Source organism: Artemia franciscana, chromosome 20 (genome assembly GCF_032884065.1).
Source record: "Artemia franciscana chromosome 20, ASM3288406v1, whole genome shotgun sequence".
NCBI classification, from domain to species: Eukaryota; Metazoa; Arthropoda; class Branchiopoda; order Anostraca; family Artemiidae; genus Artemia; species Artemia franciscana.
This window is the reverse complement of record NC_088882.1, coordinates 16,629,783-16,657,749: the sequence shown is the minus strand read 5'-3', so window position 1 is coordinate 16,657,749 and position 27,967 is coordinate 16,629,783. Positions and strand designations below refer to the sequence as shown.

At 35.6% G+C, this 27,967-nt stretch overlaps 2 protein-coding genes across 3 annotated transcripts in view; one reads left to right on the top strand and one right to left on the bottom strand.

Moving 5' to 3' along the window:
• Positions 1-21: 21 nt before the first annotated feature.
• On the top strand, positions 22-26,480 carry LOC136039808 (uncharacterized). Of its 2 annotated transcripts, none has more exons than XM_065723708.1 (4): positions 22-230; positions 7,661-7,793; positions 10,012-10,129; positions 23,869-26,480. In XM_065723708.1, exons 1-4 carry the CDS (start codon positions 155-157, stop codon positions 23,947-23,949), a joined length of 408 nt encoding a protein of 135 aa, XP_065579780.1. In that variant the 5' UTR covers positions 22-154; the 3' UTR covers positions 23,950-26,480. The 2 variants fall into 2 exon arrangements, with proteins under 2 accessions (XP_065579780.1, XP_065579781.1); XM_065723709.1 differs by lacking the exon at positions 23,869-26,480 and adding an exon at positions 20,178-20,385 and having other exon boundaries at positions 24-230.
• LOC136039807 (unconventional myosin-IXa-like) overlaps positions 25,230-27,967 on the bottom strand; it is a gene marked incomplete in the record, with an annotated part of 112,307 nt that continues 109,569 nt past the window's right edge. The window contains 1 exon segment of the mRNA XM_065723707.1: positions 25,230-27,831. Within this exon segment, the coding sequence (XP_065579779.1) occupies positions 27,656-27,831 (176 nt within the window).

Below are 27,967 nucleotides of genomic sequence, written 5' to 3'. Positions count from 1 at the left end.
ATTCTAGGGATTTTTCAGTTCTTTATTTGGGATTTAAAAAATAAAAAGTGGAAACATTGGAAGGAATATCAATTTAAAAGTATACGGACAAATGTCCTAGGATAACTATCAAGACTGATAATCTTAGCTACTGTTAAAACCATCTTGGAAAGGAATGAACTTAATTGCAAACCTTAAACTTCTTTTGGAAAAAGAGAGTTCATTAAGTAGAACAGCTATATTTCCAATCAGTAAGAAGTTTATTTTGTAGCCTAGGCCTAGAGAATGCTAGGCTAATAACAGCTTTTTGTAAATTTTTTTTAACATCATAAGTATATTAAGACTAAGATACCCAAATTGTAACAAAATATATTGTCATAAGTTGATATTTGGTTAAACGTTTTGAAATTGACCAGTTTTTAAAGATACATGTTAATAAAATAAATATTGACTTAGGCAGCCATTATATTCCTTAAATTGTTTTAAACTGTGGTATAAGTCTAAGAGCTGTCCAGTACAAAAGGAAACAGTTTAATAAAGCAATTCTTACTTCATAATATGCAGAATAATCCTAGTTAACAAGCACATTTTGCAGGAGAAGAACTTTTTTCTTCCCTTCTTTCCTTTTATTTCCAGTTTTTCTCTCACATTTTTAGATATATCTGTCTATTCACAAAGCTTGAAAAATCCTCTGTAAACAAATATCCAAGTGCCATTTAACTGACCTAACCTTACTCAACCTAAGTTAGTAGTATTTGCCTATTATAGATTTTTGGGCTGGTGGCATTAATGGGTCTAACTGCAAATTTAGATTATTTGAAAACAAAAAATGCAATCAAACTAATGTTTATTTTCAGAATTTTGTTAAAAATACAGTATGACAGTGAAATAAGTGAAGATGAAGGTTCTTCCCCTGAAATGTATGTTAACTTGGATTATTATGTATATTATGAAGTAAGAATTGTTTTATTTAACATATTTTCTTATGTATTGGACTGCTCCAAGTAAGTTGGGTTGTGAGTGTTAGTGGTCTATATGTCATTCATACAATTAAAGGGCTTAATTTGCTATGGGGCAAGAGGAAAAATGACCCTTCTATACCCCAGTTTCCATCCCTCAGATTCCAATTTGCACCTCAGCTGCAGTTTAGTTTCTTCAAGAATCTTGTCAAAACTAAGATAAGCCTGCATTATTCAAGCATCCAGATAAATTGGTCAGTTTTTTTTTTTTTATATCTTTGCCAATGTGGTGTTTTATGGCTCATTATTTGGTAAAATTATGAAAGTTCATATAACTGACTTACCAATAAAGTGAACATACTGCTTGATGCCTTTTCTTATGTTCTTTACAAATATAATAACTGCTTCTACCACAAATTCAAACTTAAGCACTTTTTGAGCTCTTGAAAATGACAAATTTTCAATTTAAGTTTGAGTTATCACTTGTTTTCAACAAATTAATACTATGTTTATCAGTGACATCTTTTCTCAGTCATTTTCATAAAAAATAGTACTACATTTTCTCAGTGCTAAACTTATTTATAAAAAGGTTAGTCTATGCTAGGTTAAGAAATGCTTAAGTTTGAATTTGCAGCAGAACTGATTATTATTTTCATAAAGAACATAATAAAAGGGATCAATTGGTATGTTCCCTTTATTTGTAAGTCAGTTATATGAATTGTCATAAATTTACTCATTTTCACTGTGATTCCCCCAGGATTTGGACAAAATTACACAGCTGTTCTAATCTAGGTAGCTTATAGTGTGTTTTAAAGATTCACCAAGTTTCAGTTTCTTATGGAATTTGCTGCTTTGCCCTTAAATATGCTTTTCTATGTGTTTTAACACATATAATTGATCTCTTTGTATTAGCCTAGAGTTGGAGTTAGCCTATGGCAAAGCACTCAGTAAATTTAAGAAATTTCCATTACTGAGCTATGATATAGTGGGGCATACTGTTTGATGCCTTTTTTATGTTCTTTTGGAATATAGTAATTGCTTTGCCTAGAAAATCAATTTCTACCATTGATTTTTCAATTAAGATCAAGTTGCCATTAATCCATGGCTAATTGGAGAAAAAGTTAAGACAGATAGTCTGAGTGAGAGGCACAGCTGGCATAAGCCTTTTGAGGAATGTTTAAAAATGATGTCATTTTCACTTGTTCATAGATAGTCTATCATCTATTCATCCATCTTAGAGCAGAACTAAGGAAGATAGCCATAGAACTTTAGGTATGATTGAGACTTTTAGTTGTCTCATGATGGACAATGTCAGCTGGATTTGTATGCAAAGGGGAGGGGGAGACTGAATTTGCTTGGACTCACAGGCAAAAATGTGATCTAAGACTAATAGGCTTGCCTGCTTAGAGTCTGAGGTGGACTACCACGTTTTAGGATTGACACATGAGCAACAAGTTCCCTGGACTTGCAGGTAAATGGGCATACCTTTAGTTTTCCAAATATTTTAATAAACAGCATGGGCAAATGACAGGAGTTTGCTCCATCTGGTAGCCTTGTGCATAGTGTAAATAGTGATAAAGTGAATAGTAATAAACTAACAAGTGTTGATGAAACTTCCGTTTTTTCCTTCAAGTCCTTCTCAAATGAAAGCCCAAATCCAACCAATGATAGCAGATCATGTTGCAGTTTCTTGTCCATTGAAGACAAGCTGGTCTAAAATATCTACCACTACCAAAAGGAAGTATCCAGCATAAAAAGGAAGCAAGTTAGTCAAGATTTTTCTGCTCTAATTGCTAACATAGACCAACTTCCAAACAAAATCAACAAGCTAAAATGTATGATGAATAGCCTGACTATGATGTTATACTTGTTACTGAGGTCTGTCCTAAGAACTCAAGAAACTAGCTCCTAGGCTCATATGTTAATCTGCAAGGTTACCAAACTATACCTGATCTTTCATTCAGTCATTGCTGCTGTGGAACACCTGCATTAGTCAAATCCTTGTATATTGTCACCCCTATTGATCATTCCAGTGGATGTCCTTATGCTGAAACTACATTCTCCAATATTTCTGTTCCAGAAAGTAAAAACCATCCCACTGACAGAATTAGCTATGCTGTACAGAAGCCCATCATCACCTTCACCCAAGTAAACAGATGCAAAGCTAGCTGAGTTCATTTGGAAGATTGCAGACACCCATAAGGGTGATCTATTAATTGAAAGTGACTTTAGCCTGGCAAGCATCACCTGGAAAGACCAATTCCCCTATGTCACCGCTGGTACTGTAAATCCACTCATAGATATGATTCATGGTTCTTGCCTGCTCAGATTGTTGACCAACCAACCCGTTTTATGAGTAGGCAGCTTCCAAGCCTCCTAAACCTAATATTTCTTAGGAGATCACAATCCCTTCTTATGGATATTAAGCAGGAAATCAACAGAAAAAAGCAGAAAACAGAAGAAGTACAAGAAGCATCCATCCCCAGAAAACAAAGATCAATTCTCAAAAAGCAGGAACAAACTTAAAAATTTGACATGCAATTTGTATACAGGATTCAAATTGAAGCTAAGACAAACCCAAAGAAATTCTGGTGATATGTCTGTAGCCAAGACCATAATAGACAAGGCATCAGGAAACTGGTAACAGAGGAAGGTGAAGAAATAACTGACATCAACAAGCTTGCAAACTCACTAAATTAGCAATTTGTTTCTGTTTTTACCACTGAACCCAATGGTCTTTACCTCCTTCACCAGAATACAATGTAAAAACCCCAATAGACAGCATCACTCTATCTCTCACAGATGTTCAAAGATGCTTACAGGTGTTATATACTAACAAGTCACCAGGACCTGATAACCTACATCCCAGGCTATTAAAAAAACTGCAGCAATCATAGCAGAACCGCTTAGGAAGATTTTCCAGAAATCCATTAATTCTAGAGAGCTGCCAGCAGACTGGAAAATAGCCAACATTACACTGGTTTTCAAGAAAGGTAACTGTTCAATGCCTGGAAATTATTGGCCTATTAGCCTGACCTCAGTTGTTGTCAAAATACTCAAGTGCATGGTCAATGATCCAACCCTTGAGCATTTGGCCACAAACAAGATCTTGTCACCCAAGCAGCATGGCTTCCAGTCAGGGAAATCAATTGAAACAAATCTTTTGGAATCATACAGGAAAATCACAGATCTAATTGACCATGGTTGACATGCACACTCACAACACACCCAGTTGACTTGCAGTTGCTGGACTTCACCAAGGCATTTAACAAGGTTCCTCACAGTCAACTGCATTCTAAAATATCCACTGGTGGCATCAATCAGGCTGCTGTAGACTGGCTAATGAAATTTCTTACAAATTGCAAGCAGAAAGTTTGCTTATTTGCTACAGATGGCCAACCAATTTACTCTGATTAGGCCAAAGTAAGAGAGCAATTAGAGAGCAGAGCAGAAGAAAGGGATCTTGGTGTTTTCACTGATGATAAGTTTATATTTCATAGCCATGTTCAGCATGTTGTTTCCTGTGGAAGCTCCAGTTTTGGAATACCAAAACAGACTACTAATAGCAGACAGGGATCTATATTTATAAAACTATATAAAGCTCTCATCAGACCCCATCTTGATTTTGGCATGTGTCTTGCTGGTCCTTCTTATCAACAAGATGTGAGGCTCATCGAAAATATATAGAGACAAGCAACAAAATGCGTAAGAAGGATAGCATCAACCTCATATGAGAACCACCTCAGGTACCTCAAACTACCCATTTTAGTTTACAGACGCTTGTGCAGTACCTACAAGCTGCAGAATGAAAATTTAGCAATCTTTGGCACTTATTCCATTTCCAGCCAGCATAACACAAGAGGACACTCCAAGAAGCTACCCAAGTTAAACTCCCAATCAAGAACTCGCCAATCATTCTTTTCAAGAAGAGTCATAAACCACTGAAATCAACTGAAAGATTCAATTGCTAGTGCTCCCTACATCCAGGCCTTCAAAAACCAACTTGACAAGGAGTGGGGGAAGAAGCATTGGAGGTCTGACTGGCAGTCATCAACCCAAGAGCACTACAGGTCTGGAAGACCTTAAAGCTCTCAGACAGATTAAGGTGATTCAGCTGAGTAGCTATAACTCAAATTTGACAAATACTTGTGTGTCAGCTTTTGGAGAGGCATATCTGCCTAGAGTCTCAGGCAGGTTGTCCAGATTTTAGGATTGACACATGACCATTGAGTTTCCTGGAATTGCAGGAAAACAAGTATCCAGTTCAAAACCTAACAAGGCTTGCCCACCTGTCTAAAGTTTCTGGTCAGGCTTAGCATCCATTTCAAAAGCTTAGACAGTTGAGCTAGCAAAACTGAATTAAATATTGGGTTGACCAAAAAGTTGCCTGAACTTGCAAGCCAACAATCATTCATAGCCTAATAGGAAGCCCCAACTGCCAAGAGTGTGAGGCAAGTGACCCAATTAACACGCTCAGACAGTTGCACTAACAAAAAATTAATTGAATATTGGTTGACCAATAAGTTGCCTAGGATTGCAAGGCAAACAAGCATCTGGAATTGCAAGGCAAACAAGCATCCAAAACCTAATAGGGCCAATCTGCCAAGAGTGTCAGGTAAGCACAGCTTAGATACCAATGCAGTTATGAAAACCCGATTTATTTTTGGGACACAGTGCGTGTTAGCGATGCTAGCAGCTGGAGACAGGAAACTGGCAGTCTGAATTTAAAAGTCAGAGCAATTCACAGCTTAGATACCAAAATTGCGTTTCCGCCTATGGTGTTGTATTACGATCGACGCGTCGGAGCGCGGGCTTGGAGGAGGCGCCAAGTCCAGAGTTCTGTACCAAAAGCTCCCCATGGGCAAGATAGGAGTTTTCATAACTGTATTGCTGTCTAAGCTGTGCAGGCAAGTGACTCAATTCACAAGCTCACACAGTTGCACTAACAAAAAATTAATTAAACATTAGTCAACCAAAAAATTGCCTGAATTTACAAGCCAACAAGCAAACTAAGTCCAATAGGGATTTGCTTGCATATAGTTTCAAGAGAGCAACCCAATAGTTAAGGCCCAGGCAGCCAGTCAAATGTGTTTGTTCATTAGAAATTTCCAAGTAGAACCTATAATGATAATCCCCTAACCTTATATGAGCGGGTCACTATAGGAAAAGTAGTGAACAATGAAATCTGTTCAGAAAGCTGGAATGAGCTTAGGCAATGAATAGGTACTATTTGGAAAGTGATTAGAGACAACAGGCACACCCTCCCCACATATCCTGAAGAAAGAAGCTTGAATACAAGTGGAGACTAAAGGAGATGGGCTTTAGGCTTACTTTGTTTGGGCCTGACTGGTGTCAATAGCATTGGTGTAGTCGCAGCATGGTTACTCGTCTAGCAAGACACTAGGTGCTGAAGTAACAGAGGTATTTCGGACACTTTTGGTGGTGCCCATCTACCTAGAGTCTCATACAGGCAATCCAATAGTGAAAAATGGAATTGACTCAGAACACTGGGCTGAGCTTAGGAAATGGGTTGGTACTACTTGGAAGGTGAGAAAAAGCAAGCAAAAGTAGTATAGAAAAAGTAAAAATAGTTTTCCTTCTATGAAAACAAATTAAATGATAATTTTAAAAATGATAAAAAGGAGACATATTTGTGATTATTTAGTCAAACATCCTTGGACACTGAAATCAGCTGGAAGTCCCTTTTGTCTGGATTGTCATCTGAATCTATTCCTTGGATGTTTGCAGCCTACATGGCAATGTTAGATGAGGATTCTGACCCAAGGGGTAAAGGTTTATTGCATGGATTAAAATATAATGAATATGCTCTCCTTGCTTGTATGTTTCAAGGAAGAGAAATCTAGCCTTGTGCTGTGTCATGTACAAGCTCTTCATCCCTGACCTTTGCAGCTTTTTTGTTGGAGTGATATGGCCTCTCAGTGTTTTGGATATCAATGTGATACCCAAAACATTGGGATACTCAATGTGAAGAGAAGGCATAAAGTAAACATGTCAAGATTAGACGACTTAAACATTGTTTATACAATTGGAACAGGATTAATCAATACCTATTAATCATAAAACTCTAACAAAATAGATTAATAATCAAACAGTGAGGTTCTACTTATATTTAGCCCTCTATAGCCAAAAGTAATTGAAGAAGGTATCATCTTTAAGGGTCCACAAATGGCTTAAAATATAATTTCTAAGTTAAGTAATTATTATTCTCAGAAAAAGCATAAAAAATGCATTAAGTGGTATGTTCACCTAATTCCTAGCTCAGTAATGGAAAGGTCTCCAAATTTAGCAAGGAATCATGTTAAGAAAACAATTCTTACTTCATAATATCCCAAAAAATTGTAGGCTAGATAATACTATTTGAAGGTGCTTCTATTGTACTTTCTCCCCTCCCATTGCGCAAATTTATAGCCTAAATTATGTTTCTCCCATGCATTTTGCCTTGCAGCACTCGCAAGTTTTGTCATCAGCATAAATTTGATCAACACTGGTGAAATTGGGAAACAGAAAAACACATAGAAATACATATAATTTGGGCTAAATATTTGCAAACTAAGTGAGGTTGGCAGTGAAGTATTGTGCAAGTGCCTTCAAAATGTGTTAACTGTAGTTATGCTGTATATTATGAAGTAAGAATACTTTTTTGTTCAACAAGATTCCTTCTTCATATCCCCAATTCTAGGCTTAGACCTCTCTTTTTTTAGAGAACCCAAAAAGACTAGCAAACAACACTGTTTTAAATCTGGAGCATGTTATTGGCATTCAGACTCGAATAAGAAATTATGCAGACATGATCCATGACTCAAATACTTGTCAGATAAACATGGATTCACAAGAGTAAGTTACTTATGTCTGTTATATTATCAAGTTACATACACAGGGTAGGAAAACCAGTAAATGCATGCATGTTGATACAATTCAACTGGGGAGAAAGTGGATACAGTACTTGATAATTTTTGATTCTCTTACCAAATTCAATAATTGCTCTGGTGAAAATTCCATTTTGAGGCCTTAATGGGACTCCAAAAGGAAATTTATTACCCTCTCTATTGTTTTTAGTGATTGCTGAACAGTTAAAATATTAGTTAAGCTAATTAGATTTTAAACAAGGTCTTAAGCAATTCTATGATTCTTCAGTGCCCTGTTGACAAAGAGGATGTATCAATGCTACCCCTGTAAAAATGTGATTTTCCCTTTTCTTTAGGGTGGGGGCTTTAGGTTTCCTATTTATGGTTTTCAACAATAGTAATTCCAACTGTGATGGCTATTTGAGGTGTTTTGAACTGTATTTAAAAATGTATCCAAGTTTGTTTTCAAAATAAAATTTTACTATTTTGATTGATGAAAATAATAATTACTATTCCTGAATAACCTACTACATATGACAATTTTTTCGCTATGGACTACAGCTGTATCAAAACACGTTTTTGAACTTTTGGTTTCTAAAGGCTGTTATTTGTCCCTTTGAGGGCTCAGAATGGGATTTGCCACAGAAGTAATTATTGGATTTGGAAGGAACATAAAAAGGTATCAGTTGGTTATTTTTAATAGTAATTATTCTATTTCATAGTAAGCATCCTAATTGAGTTGATAGTACTGTATATTTGTTTTCTGTTTCTTTTTTCTTTTTAAGTCTGGCAAACAGCCTTGAAAGTTTGAACTGATTTATAAATTCAGTTTAAATATAAGCAAAATCATGTTCCTGGGCCTAAAATTGTTCTGTTCTAAGATTGTCTTCGGATTAATCTTGTATGGTCTTCTGATCTTTAAGTCTTTTACTTACTTTCCATAGGAATTCCAGTTGTCTCAGCTTTCCTGTATGGAGTTTTTTTCCTTCTTGGAGTTGGAATACAGTGAATGCAAATGGTTGAAATTATAAGATAGTGCTTAAAATTTAAAACAGAAAATTGAATATTCTACAAATGAAAGTAACAAAGTCTTGATTTAATTGTTCAATAAATGAAAAAAATAAAACATAAACAAGTTGAATCTTGCATGTGCATTTGTGGGTAGTAAAACTTGCAAAATTAGTTTCGATAGGAATAAATTGGTTAAAAATTTAAATTCAGAAATTAGCCAATAATTTTTATTTTCAATAGACCTTTTGACTGGTCAATCTGTTGACAATCACTTTTTCAAATTAATATTCTGATTACCAAAATTATATTTTGCTTGAAAAATGTGATTCTAGAGGCAAGTTTGTTTATATATCTAACAATCAGATTCTTGTTTTGATTATAAAACTGACTTTTTTTTCATTAATGTTGTCAATTTGAATTTCAAAAATCGGAGAAGTGCATAAATAGTCTATACTTTATTACTATATAGGATAGCGTGAGACTTTTATTATCATTTTCTGCTTCATCTGATTCTCTTTTTCAGTTCCTGTTGTGATTCTCACTGTATGTATCTGTAATCTGCTTTATCACTCTACCTTGTTTATACTGAAAGATTATTCTGAAATAAAATTTCTTTAGACAATCTAAATTTTTGCCCATAAATGACAATCAAGATTATGGGAAGCCTTTATGATAAATCCACTTTTATGTTCTTTACGTCATTTGTATATACCATGTTATCTTTTTAAAACTTTGTATTGGTTCCATCCATTTAATATTTTTTTTTTCACCAATGGTTTGTTTATATTCATAATTTGAGAGTTGAATAAAGGCAAATCATTGCTTTCCAGACAAAAGTCATACTTGTATTAAATGTGAGGTAACTGAACTAGATGACTTAAACTTTCAGGGATTTTTTGGACTTGATATTTAAGCTTATTTAAGAAAGTTTCATCCAAGTGACTTAACTGTTTCCTTTGAAAAATCAATAAATGTTTGTTTAGATAGTATTTGTTTACCCTGCGTATCTTAATGGTGATTTATAGCAATTCCTATTTAATTATTGATTTGTAATTTGACATGAGACATAAATTCTACATTGTTTCTTCATGTGTTTACCTTGGAATAAGCAATCATGTTTTGGGTCATGTCAATCTTTTTTTTAACTTTTAGTGGTATTTTGTTGTTGCTGTGGTATCAAGAATGATAACTTTCAGGGAATTGCAGAATGTTCTTCAAAAGCTGGACTTTGTTGTTAAAACTTTTGAGGAGCGCCAAGGATTGGTATTTACTGAAACCACACCTGAGTACTTAAAGGAGATTAATGCATTAGAGGTAAATGTATATGATCTTCACTAGAATGAGCCCAATTACAAATTGCTATTTTACAACAAAATTAACCTAGAACTTGAAAGGAAGAAGAGGAAATTTTAATTATTATACAGTTGGATTTATACACTTCAATAGGATAATTAAAAAAAGCATTTATTGTGAATATGGAAATGGCAATCATTACAATTTGTAATTTGATTCATTATGAATTTTTAATGCCTGGAATATGGAGGACTTTAAATTTAATTGAATAAAATCATAAAATTAACTTTCAAGACAACAAAAGTTAGCCATTTCAGGACAGCATTGACATCTTAGCTGGCAAATGTTATTTTTTCTGTTGAATGCTTATTGACACTAATTTTTGGTGGTTTTTTCAAACACCTAGCACTTGCCCTTCATTCCGCATCGAAATGGGATCTGCAGATCCCGTCAGCCTATTAGCTACTCAATACACCTTTGCTGAAAACTATTATTAGAAAAGAATGAGACTCTACAGCAGCTTGTCATCTAAAATTATTATATATTCAAAACGTTTTCACTTTACTTTGTGTGATACTCAGGAAAGCAGTTTTCCCCCTTGTTGGCACAGAGAACTACAAGATCAAAAGTAACTATTTATACAATATTCCCTGCTTTTGCTTGTGCAGGCTGCAAAATGATAGCTATAGCATTCAGCTGGACAGACATATTAGTTTGACAACTTCTCTCCCTCCCAATCGGATTGTCTCTGTCTGGCTACTTCTTCTTTTTTTTCTTGATAGCTTTCAAATTTGTAAATGTAACAAGATGTACAAGCAATGCACCCAATTTTTTGTAGCTTTACTTGCTTCTTAGGGTTATGCCTTATACTGCATCTTCCCCAAAGTAAGGTCAAGCTCTTGTCAACAAATAGTGCCTCTATTTCAACCCAAGTAGGCGAAAACTGATGTTCAGCTTTTTACTTAATAAAAAAATCTTGAATAGCTTGTCTCTTCAGCCTTTGTGTCTGTTTATTATTACGATGGATAAATTGTCTCATTTGAAAGAATTTGTTCTCTAGTCATTCTTTTAGAGATAGCTTGGATCTGCACATCATCACATCCTTCCCAGTATATTTTCATAACTGGGAGCATAGGATGAATCATGATTATGTTGTCACCTAAAATATCCAAGAATTTAAATCATGGTTAGGGGCTTTAAGATCTTAGTGGACGCTAATTTGTCCATCTTTTGTCTGGGATTATAGATTATTTTGCTCAAAAGTCGGTTCCAGTAACTGTCTCTCCCACAACTGAAGCGAAAAGTCTTTGGTGTGCTACAATCATTGAAAGGCCATGTTTTGGTCTAGTTTCAATAACAAAATACTTCCATTTGTACAAAACCGGAAGTAATTATTTTGTTCTGTATCAATATTTTAGTTTTAATGCTTTAGTATATCTGCTTATGACGACCACTGTGTATGTACTGGATATATCCAGACTTCTGTATCCGTTTGCACTGACTATTAAATGGACTTATCCCCATTTGAACGTTTATTTGTTCGTCATTGCTTCGGACATTTTTCTAATACCCTTTGCCTTATGTAGTCAGATTTGCCGTGTTACATTGGATGATCTAGGGAAATGGGAACAACGCAATGCTGCCCTGAGAAACGTGCAAGCCAGCTGGAACCTTCCGTTTGACACTGATTGGTTATAGTAAGATTTTTATCTCCGTACATCGAAGTGTAGTGAGAGTGCCAATCTTATAGTGTCAGAGACGTACTAGATGGACGATCGTCTGGTCTGATTATAACTCACATCCCTTTCCACAAGGACTTTGGAGTTATGTCATCGCTAAAGGCATAGTTATTAGACCTTTCAACTATGTTGAATAAATGGGCTCTCTCTTCTAACTTTCCAACTAATAAATGGGTTCTCTCTTCTAACTGCAGGTTTCATTATTGATTGTCCTATATTATTCTATACTGATTTTTTCATTTTGATTTTTCGCAGATTTTATGCTTTATTTTCAAGTACCAGGGTGAGAAATCATCAATTTAAGTTGAACTAAGAAGTTCTGTCGTGAATTCAATTCCTCCTTCGGCTTAACAAGTTTCTTATTCAATCGTAATTATCTGGAATAACTAAACTCCGTAATAACATAATTACCGTATTATTCTTTAGTGTTAAGTCAAATTTTCAATTGTAATTCACTGTGATTTGTTGCTGTTTCTTGCTCCATGTGTTTATCTTTAGCTATTGATAGTCATTTTGTGTAATTTCGCACGTGTCATAGATAATAATTATTAATCCCTCCTTCTGTCCTTCACAGACTCTAAAATAACATGTTCCTTGTTCAGTTGTAATTTTCTGTAAAACATAATATCACCTTAAACATTTTTTCATGTTTTTTGTACTTTATTTAAGCAGATGCTCGTTAAATTAGAAGTAGCGCCTTGGTAAGATTATTAAATAAAAAAAAATTACTGGAAGTAAGGAGCAACATTAAAACTTAAACGAATAGAAATTATTCCGTATATGAAAGGGTCTGTCCCCTCCTCCCAGACTTGTGAGACAATCTTTTGCCTGTAAGACAATGTGGTTGTAACATCTTTTGCTTCAGACCTGCCTATATAATTACATCTTGTGTCAACGTCCTTTGAATTACCAACGTCCTTAGCTTTTGCTATTCCTTCACTAATAGTCTTAACATGAAGTCCAGCAGCATCTGATGCAGCATCAGGTTTTTCGTTAACATCCTTATAAACTCTAATGTCTATATTTATGGCTGTTTCATAACTAGAAGCTCCTTTAACATGTTGAACGTCTTTATTTAGTGCTTTTTCTTCGATTGGATCTGCAACTTTTGCCTCGGCTTGTCTTTATGAAAAATATCACGCCGAACCTTTTTTTTTATAGAGGTTGATGTAGCACCAGGTTCTTCGCTAACTTCCTTATAATCTGCAATATATTTAATTGTAAGTATTTCATTGCTTGGAGCGTTTACAAAAAATTTAACGTCTTAATTTACTGCTTTTGGATCTTCAACTTTTGCCTCCTCGGCTTGTCTTTAGTCATTAGGAAATACATGTCGCCGAATTTTTTTTTTTAACAAAGTCATAGTAAGCATTGATGACCTCATCCGTGTAAAAATCACAAACAAAATCATCGTAAATGTGACGTCACACACGGGATCTGTTTCACAAAATTAAGGGTCAAAACGAATTTTCTGAAACTCGGAACCTCTGTAGATTATTTTTTAAGGCCAGAAAATCCCAGGCTGCCGATTAAAAAAAAAAAAAAAAATGGAGCTGTTTTCGAAATATACATTTATTGATCCTTTAACGATAATGAAGAACAAAGAAAAATTCAAAAATTTGGTCCTGCGGTTATTGTCTTTGCAAATGCGGGTCGGAGTGGAGATTGATGTCGTTCAACGGGATATCCAAGTTGACTTCTACTGGAGTTGAGTGCAGGGGTGAATCTAGAGCAAAATCTCAGGGGGGGGGAATGTGACAAGGGTGCCAATAAGCAAAATCTTGGGGGGGGGGCAATTTGTCAAGGGCGCCAATAATTGACCAAATAAACAAATTTATTAAACAAAAGGGGTAAAAGTAATGAAAGCGCCAAAAACAATCTTGGGGGGAGGGCGTTCCCACTGCCCTTTTCTTTAGTTACCTTATTGGTCAAGCCTCATTTGATAATGTAAGCCATTTATTTTCACTCATTGTGAATTTACTTGTTCGGGTCGTTCTCTTGGACTTGTCACGTTTGATAGTTCAAGTGGTTGGACGAAAATTCCTTTTTTTACCCAACCAATCTCCTCAGTAAAAATTGCTTGAATGTTATGAATAAAGTTGTCGAAATATATACATACACAACCAAAACAATGCCAACTACTGCTGTAAAACATTGGCCCACGGGTGGGTCTTGACTTATGAATTATATCGGTCAATTTGCGACAGAATCGCTTCTTCAGGGTTGGTAACATCGTACTGGCGCGTAACATACCTATTGCTTGTCCACGGTGATAAACGCATACTTATAAGAACTATAAGTTCTTATACTATAAGAACGCATACTATAAGAGCTTTGCATACTTGTAGTACATTGAGCTTAGTTTCAGTTTATTTGTAGCTGTAAAAGTGCGCCAAAATGGGCTAAGGTACAAATAATTAGGCAAAATCATAGCACTGTACACCTGGGCCAACAGACGTTGATCAAACTTCCACTTATTTGCCACTCTACAGCTATACATAAAAGAAGACCGCTTCTTAAATTAAGAGAGCAGTAACCGCCGTGTCTCTAGTATTGACCGTCTAATAGGGAGGCCCAGATATACAATATCATCCACAAGCTCAACAATAGAATCACCAAGTATGACGCTCTGACCAGTGTATCTGATTTCGAGTTTAAAAGCAGCAGATTAAACTGGAGTCCAATATGGGCATACTCTTGTTGCAACTTAATAAAATTAGCTTCTAGCCCATGAACCTAAGACCGGCTCAGGTTCAGCACATCATCTGCATAACCAATCAAAGACAAATCAATACCACGCAGAATATCTTCTATATCTATATATATAAAAATAAGTTGTTTGTGTGTGTCTGTTGACTGACGTCATGTTTGTGTGTCGACTGATTTCATGTTTGTCGACTGACGTCATTATAAGGATTGAGCTGTATGTCGTCATGAAGTTGTTTGTCGACTGACGAAATTACAGACCGGGACACCGGGACACAAATGTCGACCGTGACACTCAAAGAGAAATTACAGACTGGGACACGGGGAAACAAATAACGACCGGGACACAGGGAATATAAATGGCGACCGAGACACAGGGACACAACTACAACGGGGACGCCGAGGGGCACAGGGGGGATATATAAATGACGACCGGGACACAGGGAATGTTCGATTAGCAATCACCATCAACAATGCTCAAGGGCAATCATTATAATAATGAGGTATAGATCTGAATACGGATTGTTTTTCCCATGGACAATTATATGTTGCATGTTCAAGAGTCGGTAAACCTGACAATCTATTTATATGCACAGACAATGGGACAGCGAAGAATCTTGTATATTCGCAAGTTTTACAAACATATATATATCTATCTATATTCACAGGTGGGACACAGGAACACAACTACAATGGCGCGTAACTAATATGGCGCGAAAAAAACTAAAAAAAGAAAAAACCTAAAAAGAAAAAAACTTAAAAAAAGGAAAAAAATAAAAAAGGTAGAAAACTAAAAAGAAAAAAGCACCGGGACACAAATGACGACCGGGACACAGGGAATATAAATGACGACCGGGACACAGGGACACAACTACAACGGGGACGCCGGGGGCACAGGGGGATATATAAATGACGACGGGGACACAGGGAATGTTCGATTAGCAATCACCATCAACAAAGCTCAAGGGCAATCATTAGAATAATGAGATATAGATCTGAATACGGATTGTTTTTCCCATGGACAATTATATATTGCATGTTCAAGACTCGGTAAACCCGACAATCTATTTATATTCACAGACAATGGGACAGCGAAGAATGTGGTGTATTCGCAAGTTTTACGTAGTTAAAAACAAATATATACATCTATCTATATTCACAGGTGGGACACAGGGACACAACTACAATGGCGCGTAACTAATATGGCGCGTAATGACTGACGCGCGCGGGGGGGGGGGCGTGAAGCGCCACCCCAACATCTAGTATCTATATATATAAAAATAAGTTTTGTCTGTTGACTGACGTCATGTTTGTGTGCCGACTGACGTCATGTGTGTCGACTGACGTCATCAGAAACGTCATTGTAAGGATTGAGCATTATTCCGTCATGAAGTTGCTTGTCGACTGACGTCATGTTTGTCGACTGACGAAATTACAGACCGGGACACAAATGACGACCGGGACACCGGGACATCTTCTATATATATATATAAATAAGTTGTTTGTCTATTGACTGACGTCATGTTTGTGTGTCGACTGACGTTATGTTTGTCGACTGACGTCATTATGAACGGCATTATAAGGATTGAGCATTATTCCGTCATGAAGTTGTTTGTCGACTGACGTCATGTTTGTCGACTGATGAAATTACAGACCGGGACACAAATGACGACCGGGACATCTATATGTATAAAAATAAGTTGTTTGTCTGTTGACTGACGTCATGTTTGTGTGTCGACTGACGTCATGTTAGTCGACTGACGTCATTATAAACGTCATTATAAGGATTGAGCATTATTCCGTCATCAAGTTGTTTGTCGACTGACGTCATGTTTGTCGACTGACGAAATTACAGACCGGGACACCGGGATACAAATGACGACCGGGACACAGGGAATATAAATGACGACCGAGACATTCAAAGAGAAACTACAGACCGGGACACCGGGACACAAATGACGACCGGGACACAGGGAATATAAATCACGACCGGGACACAGGGACACAACTACAACGGGGACGCCGGGGGGCACAGGGGGATATATAAATGAAGACCGGGACACAGGGAATGTTCGATTAGCAATCACCATCAACAAAGCTCAAGGGCAATCATTAGAATAATGAGGTATAGATCTGAATACGAATTGTGTTTCCCATGGACAACCGGGACACAAATGACGATCGCGACACAGGGAATATAAATGACGACGGGGACACAGGGAATGTTCGATTAGCAATCACCATCAACAAAGCTCAAGGGCAATCATTAGAATAATGAGATATAGATCTGAATACGGATTGTTTTTCCCATGGACAATTATATATTGCATGTTCAAGACTCGGTAAACCCGACAAGCTCAAGGGCAATCATTAGAATAATGAGGTATAGATCTGAATACGAATTGTTTTTCCCATGGACAACCGGGACACAAATGACGATCGCGACACAGGGAATATAAATGACGACGGGGACACAGGGAATGTTCGATTAGCAATCACCATCAACAAAGCTCAAGGGCAATCATTAGAATAATGAGGTATAGATCTGAATACGAATTGTTTTTCCCATGGACAACCGGGACACAAATGACGATCGCGACACAGGGAATATAAATGACGACCGGGACACTCAAAGAGAAATTATAGACCGGGACACCAGGACACAAATGACGACCAGGAATCAGGGAATTTAAATGACGACCGGGACACAGGGACACAACTACAACGGGGACGCCGGGGGGGGGGCACAGGCGGGATATATAAATGACGACGGGGACACAGGGAATGTTCGATTAGCAATCACCATCAACAAAGCTCAAGGGCTATCATTAGAATAATGAGGTATAGATCAGAATACGGATTGTTTTTCCCATGGACAATTATATGTTGCATGTTCAAGAGTCGGTAAACCTGACAATCTATTTATATGCACAGACAATGGGACAGCGAAGAATGTTGTATATTCGCAAGTTTTATGTAGTTATATATATATATATATATATATATATATATATATATATATATATATATACATATATATATATATATATATATATATATATATATATATATATATATATATATATATATATATATATATATATATATATATATATATATATATATATATATTCACAGGTGGGACACAGGGACACAACTACAATGGTGCGTAACTAATATGGTGCGTAACGACTTACGCGCGCGGGGGGGCTTGGGGGGTGGGGCACGAAGCGCCCCCATCAACTAGGTGTTAGCTAGTAAGTCATAAGTGACTTTGATTGTGGCCTTACTATACTGCTATTAAATACTGTCGGTGACGAAATAGCACCTTGTATCACCCCCTTCTTTACTGGGAGAAGGGGATTTCCACGCGGAAAAACAGCAGAAACAAGAGACTAATGCACTCTTTAGCTAGTAGAGGGAGTCTAAGTTCCACTTTCAGATTTTCATACATGTCAGCCAGTCTGGCTAGAATGCAGGGATCAATTCCGGCCAAACCCAAGGTAAATATAATCTCCTCGTGGAGAAGCGAATCAAATGCGCGTCTTATATCATGGGCAGCTAAAGCAATACTTTCACCGTATTTTTCCGCATCAACTAAAATAGATACCAAAGCAGAAAGGACATGACTACATCCAAGACGAAACTGAAAACCGAACTGGTGGGCCTGAACTGTACGTTTAGTTCCCAATTCATCAATTATCCATTTCTCAAAACTTTTACAAAATAAAGTTGCAACTGTTATTGTGCGAAAAGACGAACATTCAGAAGTAGGTTTATTCTTCTTAGGGATAGGAGTCAAACATCCAATTGAAAAAGAATTACGGACAAATCCCAGATTAAATATCATTTGGTAAAAGAGTACTAAGTGTTCCATAAATAGTTAACCACACAACAACAAATGCTGTGCAGATGTCCCATCAAATCTTCTAAGACTTTTTTTTCTTCAGTTCACCAATTGCAGAAATAATCACTACTACTACTACTACTAATAATAATGCACTGCAGCACCAAGCCGCCTGAGGCCAACACAGCTACGCACGCTCCTCCTCCAACCTAGTCTATTTAAAGCCTCCCTCTTTACACCCTCCCAGGAAGTTCCCATTTCCTTTAAATCTTTATTTATGACATCCTCCCAACCCAGACAAGGACGACCTGCTTTCCGTGTAGCCCCAGACGGTTGGCCAAAAAGGACAATCTTCGGTAATCTGTCATCCTTCATCCGTAGAACGTGGCCTAGCCATCTCAACCTTTCTTTCATTATAGCCCCAGAAAGCGGAATTGAACCACACTTTTCGTACAACCTACTGTTTGAAATAGCCAGTCAGCCGGGTACCCAGAACAATCCGTAGGCAATTTCTCTGGAAAACATCTAGTAAATTTTCATCTGCTTTTCGGAGTGCCCATGCTTCAGAGCCATATTTGACCACTGTCATCACTGTAGCTTCCAATATTCTAATCTTGGTTTGTAGGCTTATCTTTCTATGCTTCCAAACTTTTTTTAACTGTGAAAAAACACCCTGAGCTTTAGCTATTCTACTTTTAACATCTTCACTGCTCCCACCATCTTTACTAATAATACTACCAAGGTAACTGAAGCTCCCAACCTGATCAATCTTTTCGTTACCTAGTGTCACCTGTTCATCTTCACTTATTCCTAGCCTTAGTGACTTAGTCTTCTTAACATTAATTTTCTAGCCTATTTTAGCACCCTGAACTCGTAAAACCTCTAAAAATTAATTCATTTGCTCACACTTTCATCTAATATGCTTAAATCATCAGCATAATCTAAGTCCAGGAGCGTTCTTCCTCCCCATTTGATTCCATGGTCTCCAATTGCCTTTCCTGTGCTCCTTAAGACGAAGTCCATCAAAATGATCCATATAAAGGGGGATAGAACACAACCCTGCTTAACTCCTGATTTAATACAAAACCAGTTGCTAACCTCGTAATAATCAGTCCCGGACTAGAAGCATACTAAAAAAAAATCTCCGAGTTTCACTTTGTAACTACTTCGCAGACGCAGATCTGGAGCAAAAATACTTTTTTGTAATGCTCAATCCATGAGGAAAGTGGTATACGAGACAGTATTTGACTTTGCATATCTTTTACAAGACTGGACCACAACTTATTTGGCCGAGACCGAAATTCTTCTGAACAAGAAGAAATAATTGAACTCCGATGCACAGAAAGCTGCTTTGAAAACTGGTGTTTAGTACAAATATACAGTTTTCGTAGCCACCCATCGTGTGGTGTGGTTTATCCGCTTCAATCCAAACTGAAATCGGGCCAGAAAATCCCTGGATCCCAGTTTTCCTATAAAAAAAAATATATATGGAGTTGTTTCGAAACTTTTTTTATAAATACATAAAAAAATAAATCCATATATATATATGTATATATATATATATATATATATATATATATATATATATATATATATATATATATATATATATATATATATATATATATATATATATATATATATATATAATAAGATAGATAGGACCATAAGATAGATAAGATCATTTAATAAGATAGATATTTCAAGCTTTATTTAGTTCCTTAGTGCCATCTTGGTAATTATCATATTTTTTAAAAGCTTCTCAATATATTTTTAGGTTGAAGTTGTCCAACAATGTGAGGAAATTAGAAATGAATTACGTGCAAGGATACGAAAATTAAAGTAAACATCTACTGTACATAAAATTTTTGTTTTTTTCCGTCAACATTTATTAGCCTGATTTTTATTAGATCAGTTTGGAGAATTGGTTTTATTAGATTATTTAGAACTAATTAGATTAATAAATTAATTTTTGATTGTTTTTATTTTTGTTTTTTGATTAGATTGTCTAAAATTAATTGGATTAATTAGCCCATTTATTAAATTAAACTAGATTAAATAATTTGATTATTTGAGATCAATTAGATTAGGTTATTTTAGATTTATTGTTTCTAGTTTAGATTATTTTATTAGATTAATTAGCCTATTAAATGAATGCAGTTTAACAGGTGATTTTATCTATTCTCCACAGAGCCTGTGCTTCCATGTTGGATGTGTATCGAGTTTGTTAGAGTGTTGTCATAATGTAAGAGAATCATTGCGTTCTGTTGTATTCGATAGAAGAAAATCAAGCGTTTTCAAAAAAGAGAAAATTTCCGAACGTTGCCAAGGAATTCTTAATAATGTTCGTGCCTAACACTCTTCTTGATTTGAACAAATATTTGTATTAAAAAAATCCTAACATAGTTTTGTTCTCAACTATGTGCTAACTATATGTCTGTCCGATTCATGTCATATAAGCCCGATCACATGATAGTAGCATCTAAAATAAAAGATCCTGGGCAAAACTGGCCAGCCATGGCAAAACAAAGAGATAAATCTGGAAACCAAATCTTGATTGGCAGCATTAAATGCTAACCGTAAGGTTATTTCTCAATAGAATAGTTAGGTCCAATTTAGATTGATAATTTAGTAGCTTTTGTGGTTTCATGGGAGTAGCTCGTTAACTGTATGTGAATATTAATTGTAACAATATTAGTTAAGCTATTCTAGTGTTATTTTAGCTGTTATATATATATATATATATATATATATATATATATATATATATATATATATATATATATATATATATATATATATATATCAGGCACATACGAAGGAATTTTTTTTCGGGGGTGGCCCAAAACCTTCGAAACAGCAGATATAAAGTAGCACTTTTTTATTTAGTAGCTAAATAAATGCAAAAAGCACATACATCAGAAAATACAGATTAACTTTAATCTGTCGTATTGAAGTGGATGGGGGGAAGAAGACAGAAGCCTCAAAAGTACGTTTTAGGCTCAGGTTATTTTCATAGCGATTTACAACCAGTCATTAATCTATTATATCCCACTGAAATGGAAATTTTAGGGTTAACAGTGCAATATGGGTGCTATGGGGGGTAGTTCTTCTATTGCAAAAACGTGATTTTAATGAAAAATGATTGTTTCCAAAATTGATCCACTAAAGGTGTACTTTATCGTGAAAAGGGGGGATAAACGCCCTAATATCAAGGATAATTCTATTTTGCTGTTGAAAGCAATTCTCTTTACGAAAAAAATAACAGTACAATCGCTAATTACTTCAAAGAGGGTAAAAAGTTAGACAGAAAATAAGTTAATAATTGGGCTATGACTTGACCAGATAATTGCATGCTGTAAAATCCAAAAAAAAGGCTTCACACATGCATCTAGATCCTTAATAAATGTCCTATTTTTGCCAGAAATACAAAGAAACCATGGGGAAATTAAACATTTCACAAAATTTAGGGGGGGGGGCCTAAAGCCCCCCCTGCGTACGTGCCAGATATATATATATATATATATATATATATATATATATATATATATATATATATATATATATATATATATATATATATATATATATATATAAAGCCAATATTAATGAACAATGTTTGGTGTATTTTCTTTTGATTAATGCATTCATTAGTTTGTTTTTCCTTAATGTTTAACATCCCACCTCTAGTACTGAAATACTACTACTACTAACAACTCACGGCAGCACCAAGCCGCCTGAGACTACCACAGCTACGCACGCTCCTCCTACATCCCAATCTAATCAAAGCCTCCCTCTTTACACCCTCTCAGGAAGTTTTCTTTAAATCTTTCTTTATGACATTCTTTCACCTTAGCCGAGGATGACCTGCTTTCTGTTTAGCCTTAGACGGTTGGCCAAAAAGGACAATCTTCGGCAATCTGTCATCCTTCATCCACAGAACGGGCCCTAGCCATGTCAAACTTTCTGTCATTATAGCCCTAGAAAGCGGGATTGAACTACATTGTTCGTACAGCCTATTGCTTGAAATACGGTCAGTCAGCCGGGTACCCAGAACAATCTGTAGGCAATTTCTTTGGAAAACATCTAGTAAATCTTCATCGACTTTTCAAAGCGTCCATGCTTCAAAGTCATATTTGGCCACTGTCATCACTATACCAATATTCTAATCTTAGTTTATAGACTTATCTTCCTATTCTTCCAAACTTTTTTAGCTCTGAAAAAAACACCCTGAACCTTGGCTATTCTAGTTTTAATATCCTCACTACTCCCATCGTCTTTACTAATAATACTACCAAGGTAAGTAAGCTGCCCACCTAATCAATCTTTTCGTTACCCAACGTCATCTTTTCATCTTCACTTATTCCTAGCGTTAGTGACTTAGTCTTCTTAACATTAATTTTCAAACCTATTCTAGTACCATGAACTCGCAAAACCTTACAAAGTTTATTTATTTTGCTCACACTTTCATCTAGGACGTTGAATCATTAGCATAATCTAAGTCAGGAGAGTTTTTCCTCCCCATTTGATTCCGCTGTCTCCCATTGTCTTTCCTGTGCTCCTTAAGACAAAGTCCATCAAAATGATTCATATAAAAAGGGGATATAACACAACCCTGCTTAACTCCCGATTTAATGCAAAACCAGTTGCTAACCTCATTTCCTACCTTAACCCAAGTAATATTATTCTCGTACAAAGAGCTAATCATTTTATTGTGACCCAACCCGTTCTCCTATCAATCCAGCCTTTTATGAGTGAAAACTTTTACCCCTCAGTTTTTAAAGAAAGAACAAATGCAACTTTATCTTAGTCTTTCGGCTTGCATTTCTGCACAGAAGTCTATAGAATTCCGGGCCAACTTTGTCTCATTCTTTCAGGTTGGATTTTTCCATAGAAGTCTGTAGAATCCTAGGCCTCTTGAACCCCTATCAACCCAGCCTTTTAGGAATGAAAGCTTTCAAAGAAAAAACAAATACGACCTTGTCTTACTCTTTCGGCTTGCATTTTTACATAGGAGTCTATAGAATTCTAGGCCTTTTGACCCGACCCGGTCCCCTATCAACCCAGCTTTTTAGGACTGAAAGCTTTTAAAGAAAGAACAAATACAACTTTATCTTTCTCTTTCGGCTTGCATTTTTCGCGTAGATTTCTCTATAGAATTCTGAGCCTGTAATTCCAGGTTTAAATAATTATACTTGGTGCATAATACACGATACCACAGTGCACCCTATTGAGCCGTTGGAAACGTTACAAAAAATTATCGAATGGGAACTTCTAAGAGGTCATTAAGCAAAATGATCAACAAAGTATTAATAACTGCTTTTACTACTTAGTCTCTTACCGTCAAGAGATTCATAATGTCTTCTATGACCCTTCAAGATCTAGTTTATTTTCCTTTTGACAAATTATACATTTTGTATAACGCTGGTCTACTTTTGCTGGTGAACATTAATTCACTTCTATTACAGTTTATGGTCTCTATTGGATTTAAATGGCACACACTATCTACTTTGATGGCTCCAGAAACTACACTGGAAACTATCCAGTAGCACTGGCCATGAGTAGCTCCTAGAGGGTGAAAATATGCATGGTACCATATATTTGCAATATTTATTCAATACATACTAAAGTTCAAGTATCTTGTGATGCACATTCTTTGGGAGGTAAAATGTAGATGGCAGCAATGCATTTCTCTCAGTAGGTTTCATGGCTATCCAAAATCAAATAATCAAGTGAATCATTCTCTTTTTGGAGAAAATACACCAGAACCTCAAACAGTGTCAGAAATGGGTGTTGCTTCTGGGCGGAAGGGGTCAAGCCTAACCCGGTGGAATTCAGTGACGATGTCATGCGTCATTTTTTTCTCTTTTTTCAACAAAAGGTCTAGAATGTAGAACTGCAAACCAAAATATTGAAACTGGAAATGACAAAAATTTGAAGACTTACCCCATGAGTTTTTATTTATTTTTTCCTGTCACTTTTTATGTTTTTCAACATATATTATTTGTGATGCACAATCTTTGGAATGTAGATGGCAGCAATGCATTTCTCTCAGTAGGCTTCATGGTTGTCCGAAATCAAATAATCAAGTGAATCATTCTCGTTTTTGAGAAAATACACCAGAACCTCAAAACAGTGTCAGAAATGGGTGTTGCTTCAGTGTGGAAGGGGTCAAGCCTAACCCGGTGGAATTCAGTGACGATGTCATACGTCATTTTTTTTCTCTTTTTTCAACAAAGGGTCTAGAATGTAGAATTGCAAACCAAAATATCGAAACTGGTAATGACAAAAATTTGAATACTTACCCCATGAGTTTTTTTTTTTTCTGTCATGTCTATGTTTTTCAACATCCTGTGCGTAATGATTTGTTTACGTTCTTATGAATTTATCATGGTGTTTACGTTAATTTTTGTGTCTGTTTATATACTTTTATTTACTCTTCGGTGATGTAACTATTGGTAGCTTTCAAATCAACCCAAGAGCATTCTAGGGAACAGACTGATGCTCACACTAAGATCGGCTATAGTTACTCAGAATTAAGACCGAAACGCAGCCTTTTTAAAACACAATCTATATTCTGGCTACCTTAGAAACCACTTAAATGACGATTGGCTTTAGCAGGAATATATAATTTCTCTGGGGTGATCGAGTGCTTGTATAAACATGTGTTTGTGGGTCTCGAGTAGCTAAGATCTCGTATATTTTAACATGTTCGTATTTAAAAAAAAATACTAGAGCAAGAGCCACTTCAAAGGATCTTTGGGGATTAGATCCATTCAGATTAACCAGATAGCACGATGAAACCCTCAAAGTTAAAGCAAATAATTAGTTTAATTACATATGTTGTATTTAACGTAAAAGATCGCCACAAAACATATTAACCTTTCTTAGGTTAAATTTAAACACAACTATACAATAAGTAAAAACCAACGTTAACAACAATACTAAATAAATTGATGGCACGATCTCAATTCTTAATGTGGTTGCTACCACTAACAATGTTCCTTGGTACTGTTTGGCAAGGAAATAGTCTAAACTATTGACAATATCTGTAAAATAGCAACAACTATTTTTTATTATATAGCAGAATTTGGCTGTCGATAACAAAGCACCTTGTATTGAGGTCAAAATGTTCGTGAATTGGATGAAGAAAACGTATTCCCATGAAAACAATGAAAAAACATCAACTATATTAGTACATTTTCACTTAGCCGTTGGTATGAGTTTATGCAAAAGTATTTTTTCAGGTCAAATTGGATATCTTACTTTATATAATTGGTAATTGCTGATAGACATAACTAATCACGTGATGCTATTAAACGGATGGCTGAATCTAATAATTTTCCTCGGGGCTTTAAAAAAACAAGTCGGGTTAGTTTCCAATCCTTACAAGTGAGCACACCGCGTTTTGTATCATGACTGGGAGTTCAAGTTAAAACTTCAAAATATATTTTTCTTAGATGAGAGAGGGACTTATAATTTTGTGTTTGGTGAAAGGGAACAACACATTTGGTTATTCAATCTTCACAAAAGAGCATGCGCTACGAATTTTAAGCTAGTTAAATTAGAAATGATCAATTTGGAATTGACACGTCGTTTAAAAATATTTTTCCAGGTTTGCCACAAAATGCAATAAATCTTTTTTGGCGATAATTTGTTAACTAGCTTCTTGAGGTGTTCTTGGGCTGTGCCATTTGAATTTTGAAAACTGCATGTGTAGAATCCTTTGATTGCGTTTCGCCTAAATGTCCTATAAGGAGTGCGCAAGAGGGGTCGTTATTCTGTTGTGTCGATTAGCAATCTCTGAAAAATCCTTGCCTTGGGTCTATAGATGAAAAACATAAAATGGCTCATAAACGTTACGTTAGACAAAGTCCATCGAAGGTAAACGCCCTATTCTCCATTCTTTCGGTAACACCCTCCCTACTAAAAATCCTGAATACGGTCCTAATATTACCTTACCATAAATTAATTTTAATTTTTCTGGAACTTCCAGTTCCTGATTGGTCTCTAGTGATTTTTTTTTAAATCTTAAATTATTTTTTTTTTTTTAACAGCCCAGTTAAATATATTTCAAACACAGCCGGCACACCGTCATGGTGCATGAGCTGGGAACTAACAAATAAAATATGACTTCAGGCGGTGTTAACAAAACGTTTTGCTGTATTTCACCTAGATATTTACGCACAATAACGACCACGATATGCCCCAGAGAAAATCTTGTCATTATTTAATAGCAATGGTTGAAAACACATCACATATAAACATTTTTAGTCTCGATTGTGTAATACATATGATGAGAAAATGCTGAATTGTTTCTATATTTGTAATAAGCTCATTTTATAATGTAAAATCATAAATATTAAAATTTTGAGAATGCACAAAATTAGTTTTGCTTTAGGTGACCTATTTGTGTTACAAATATTACAGAGTGAGGTACAGATCCAGCGACATAACCATATTGCCAACTCTGGTAGGTTCCTGTTGAATATATATATATATATATATATATATATATATATATATATATATATATATATATATATATATATATATATATATATATATATATATATATATATATATATATATATTCTGCCATATAGAGTTCTTGTACCCGGTTACTATACTTTAAGACAGGTAAAATCATTGAAGAAGTGTCATGTGAAATATACATATACTTGATGTTTAGTAGACCTACATTCCCTTGATATTGAACAGGACTTACTATAAGGACTGAATCTTAGCAAGTAAAGTTTCGCAACATTGTTAGATTGCCGTACATACTCAGAAGTCAGCATAATAAACAGAAGACAGTATTCTCATTATTTCTTATTATGCAGGATAAATCTTAAGGACATCGGCTTTTGCTTCATTCTTTTGCTTTTTAAATTTAGAAGCTTGGATCTCAGTCAATTTGTCTTTAACTCAGTAACAAGTTAAAATATAGCACGAACATATCTTTTACAGAAAGGTACAGGATTGTAAAACAGGAGTTCAAGCCAAAATCAGTAACACAAAGAAGAACAGTTGGCACAAGTTACAAAAGCTTCGAGAATTCATCATTGCACCTGGACAGGATATTGAGCAATTTATCCCCTTCATTAAGAAAACTTCATCTAATAATAAATATAACATACAATCATCACTGAATAAAGTAATATCACCTGTTTCTATTAAATAACATTCTAATCTACCGTAATGATGAGTCTTTTAGCACATATACTGTCACTATGCTGTAATGGAGGTGTTACTTCAAATATCTACTCCACTAGGAGGTTGTGGTGGTACAGGTCGTAGTTCTAAGAACTGGTAAGGTACATCGATAGTTCTTCCTTTATGTTCCACTACAAGCATTCCACGTCGGGAAGATGAACCTAGCACAAGCACTATTTCACCTTTTGTGAGTATTACTTCGGAGCTTCCGTCTTCTGAAAAAGAGTGGTTTACATACTGCGTAGCATAACGATAGTTACACAAGGTTACATTTGACAACCGAAATAAATCTTTCCAAATTTCAGGATTAACAACTCAGTGTTTTTGCGATTTTCTTTTGATTTATTTTAA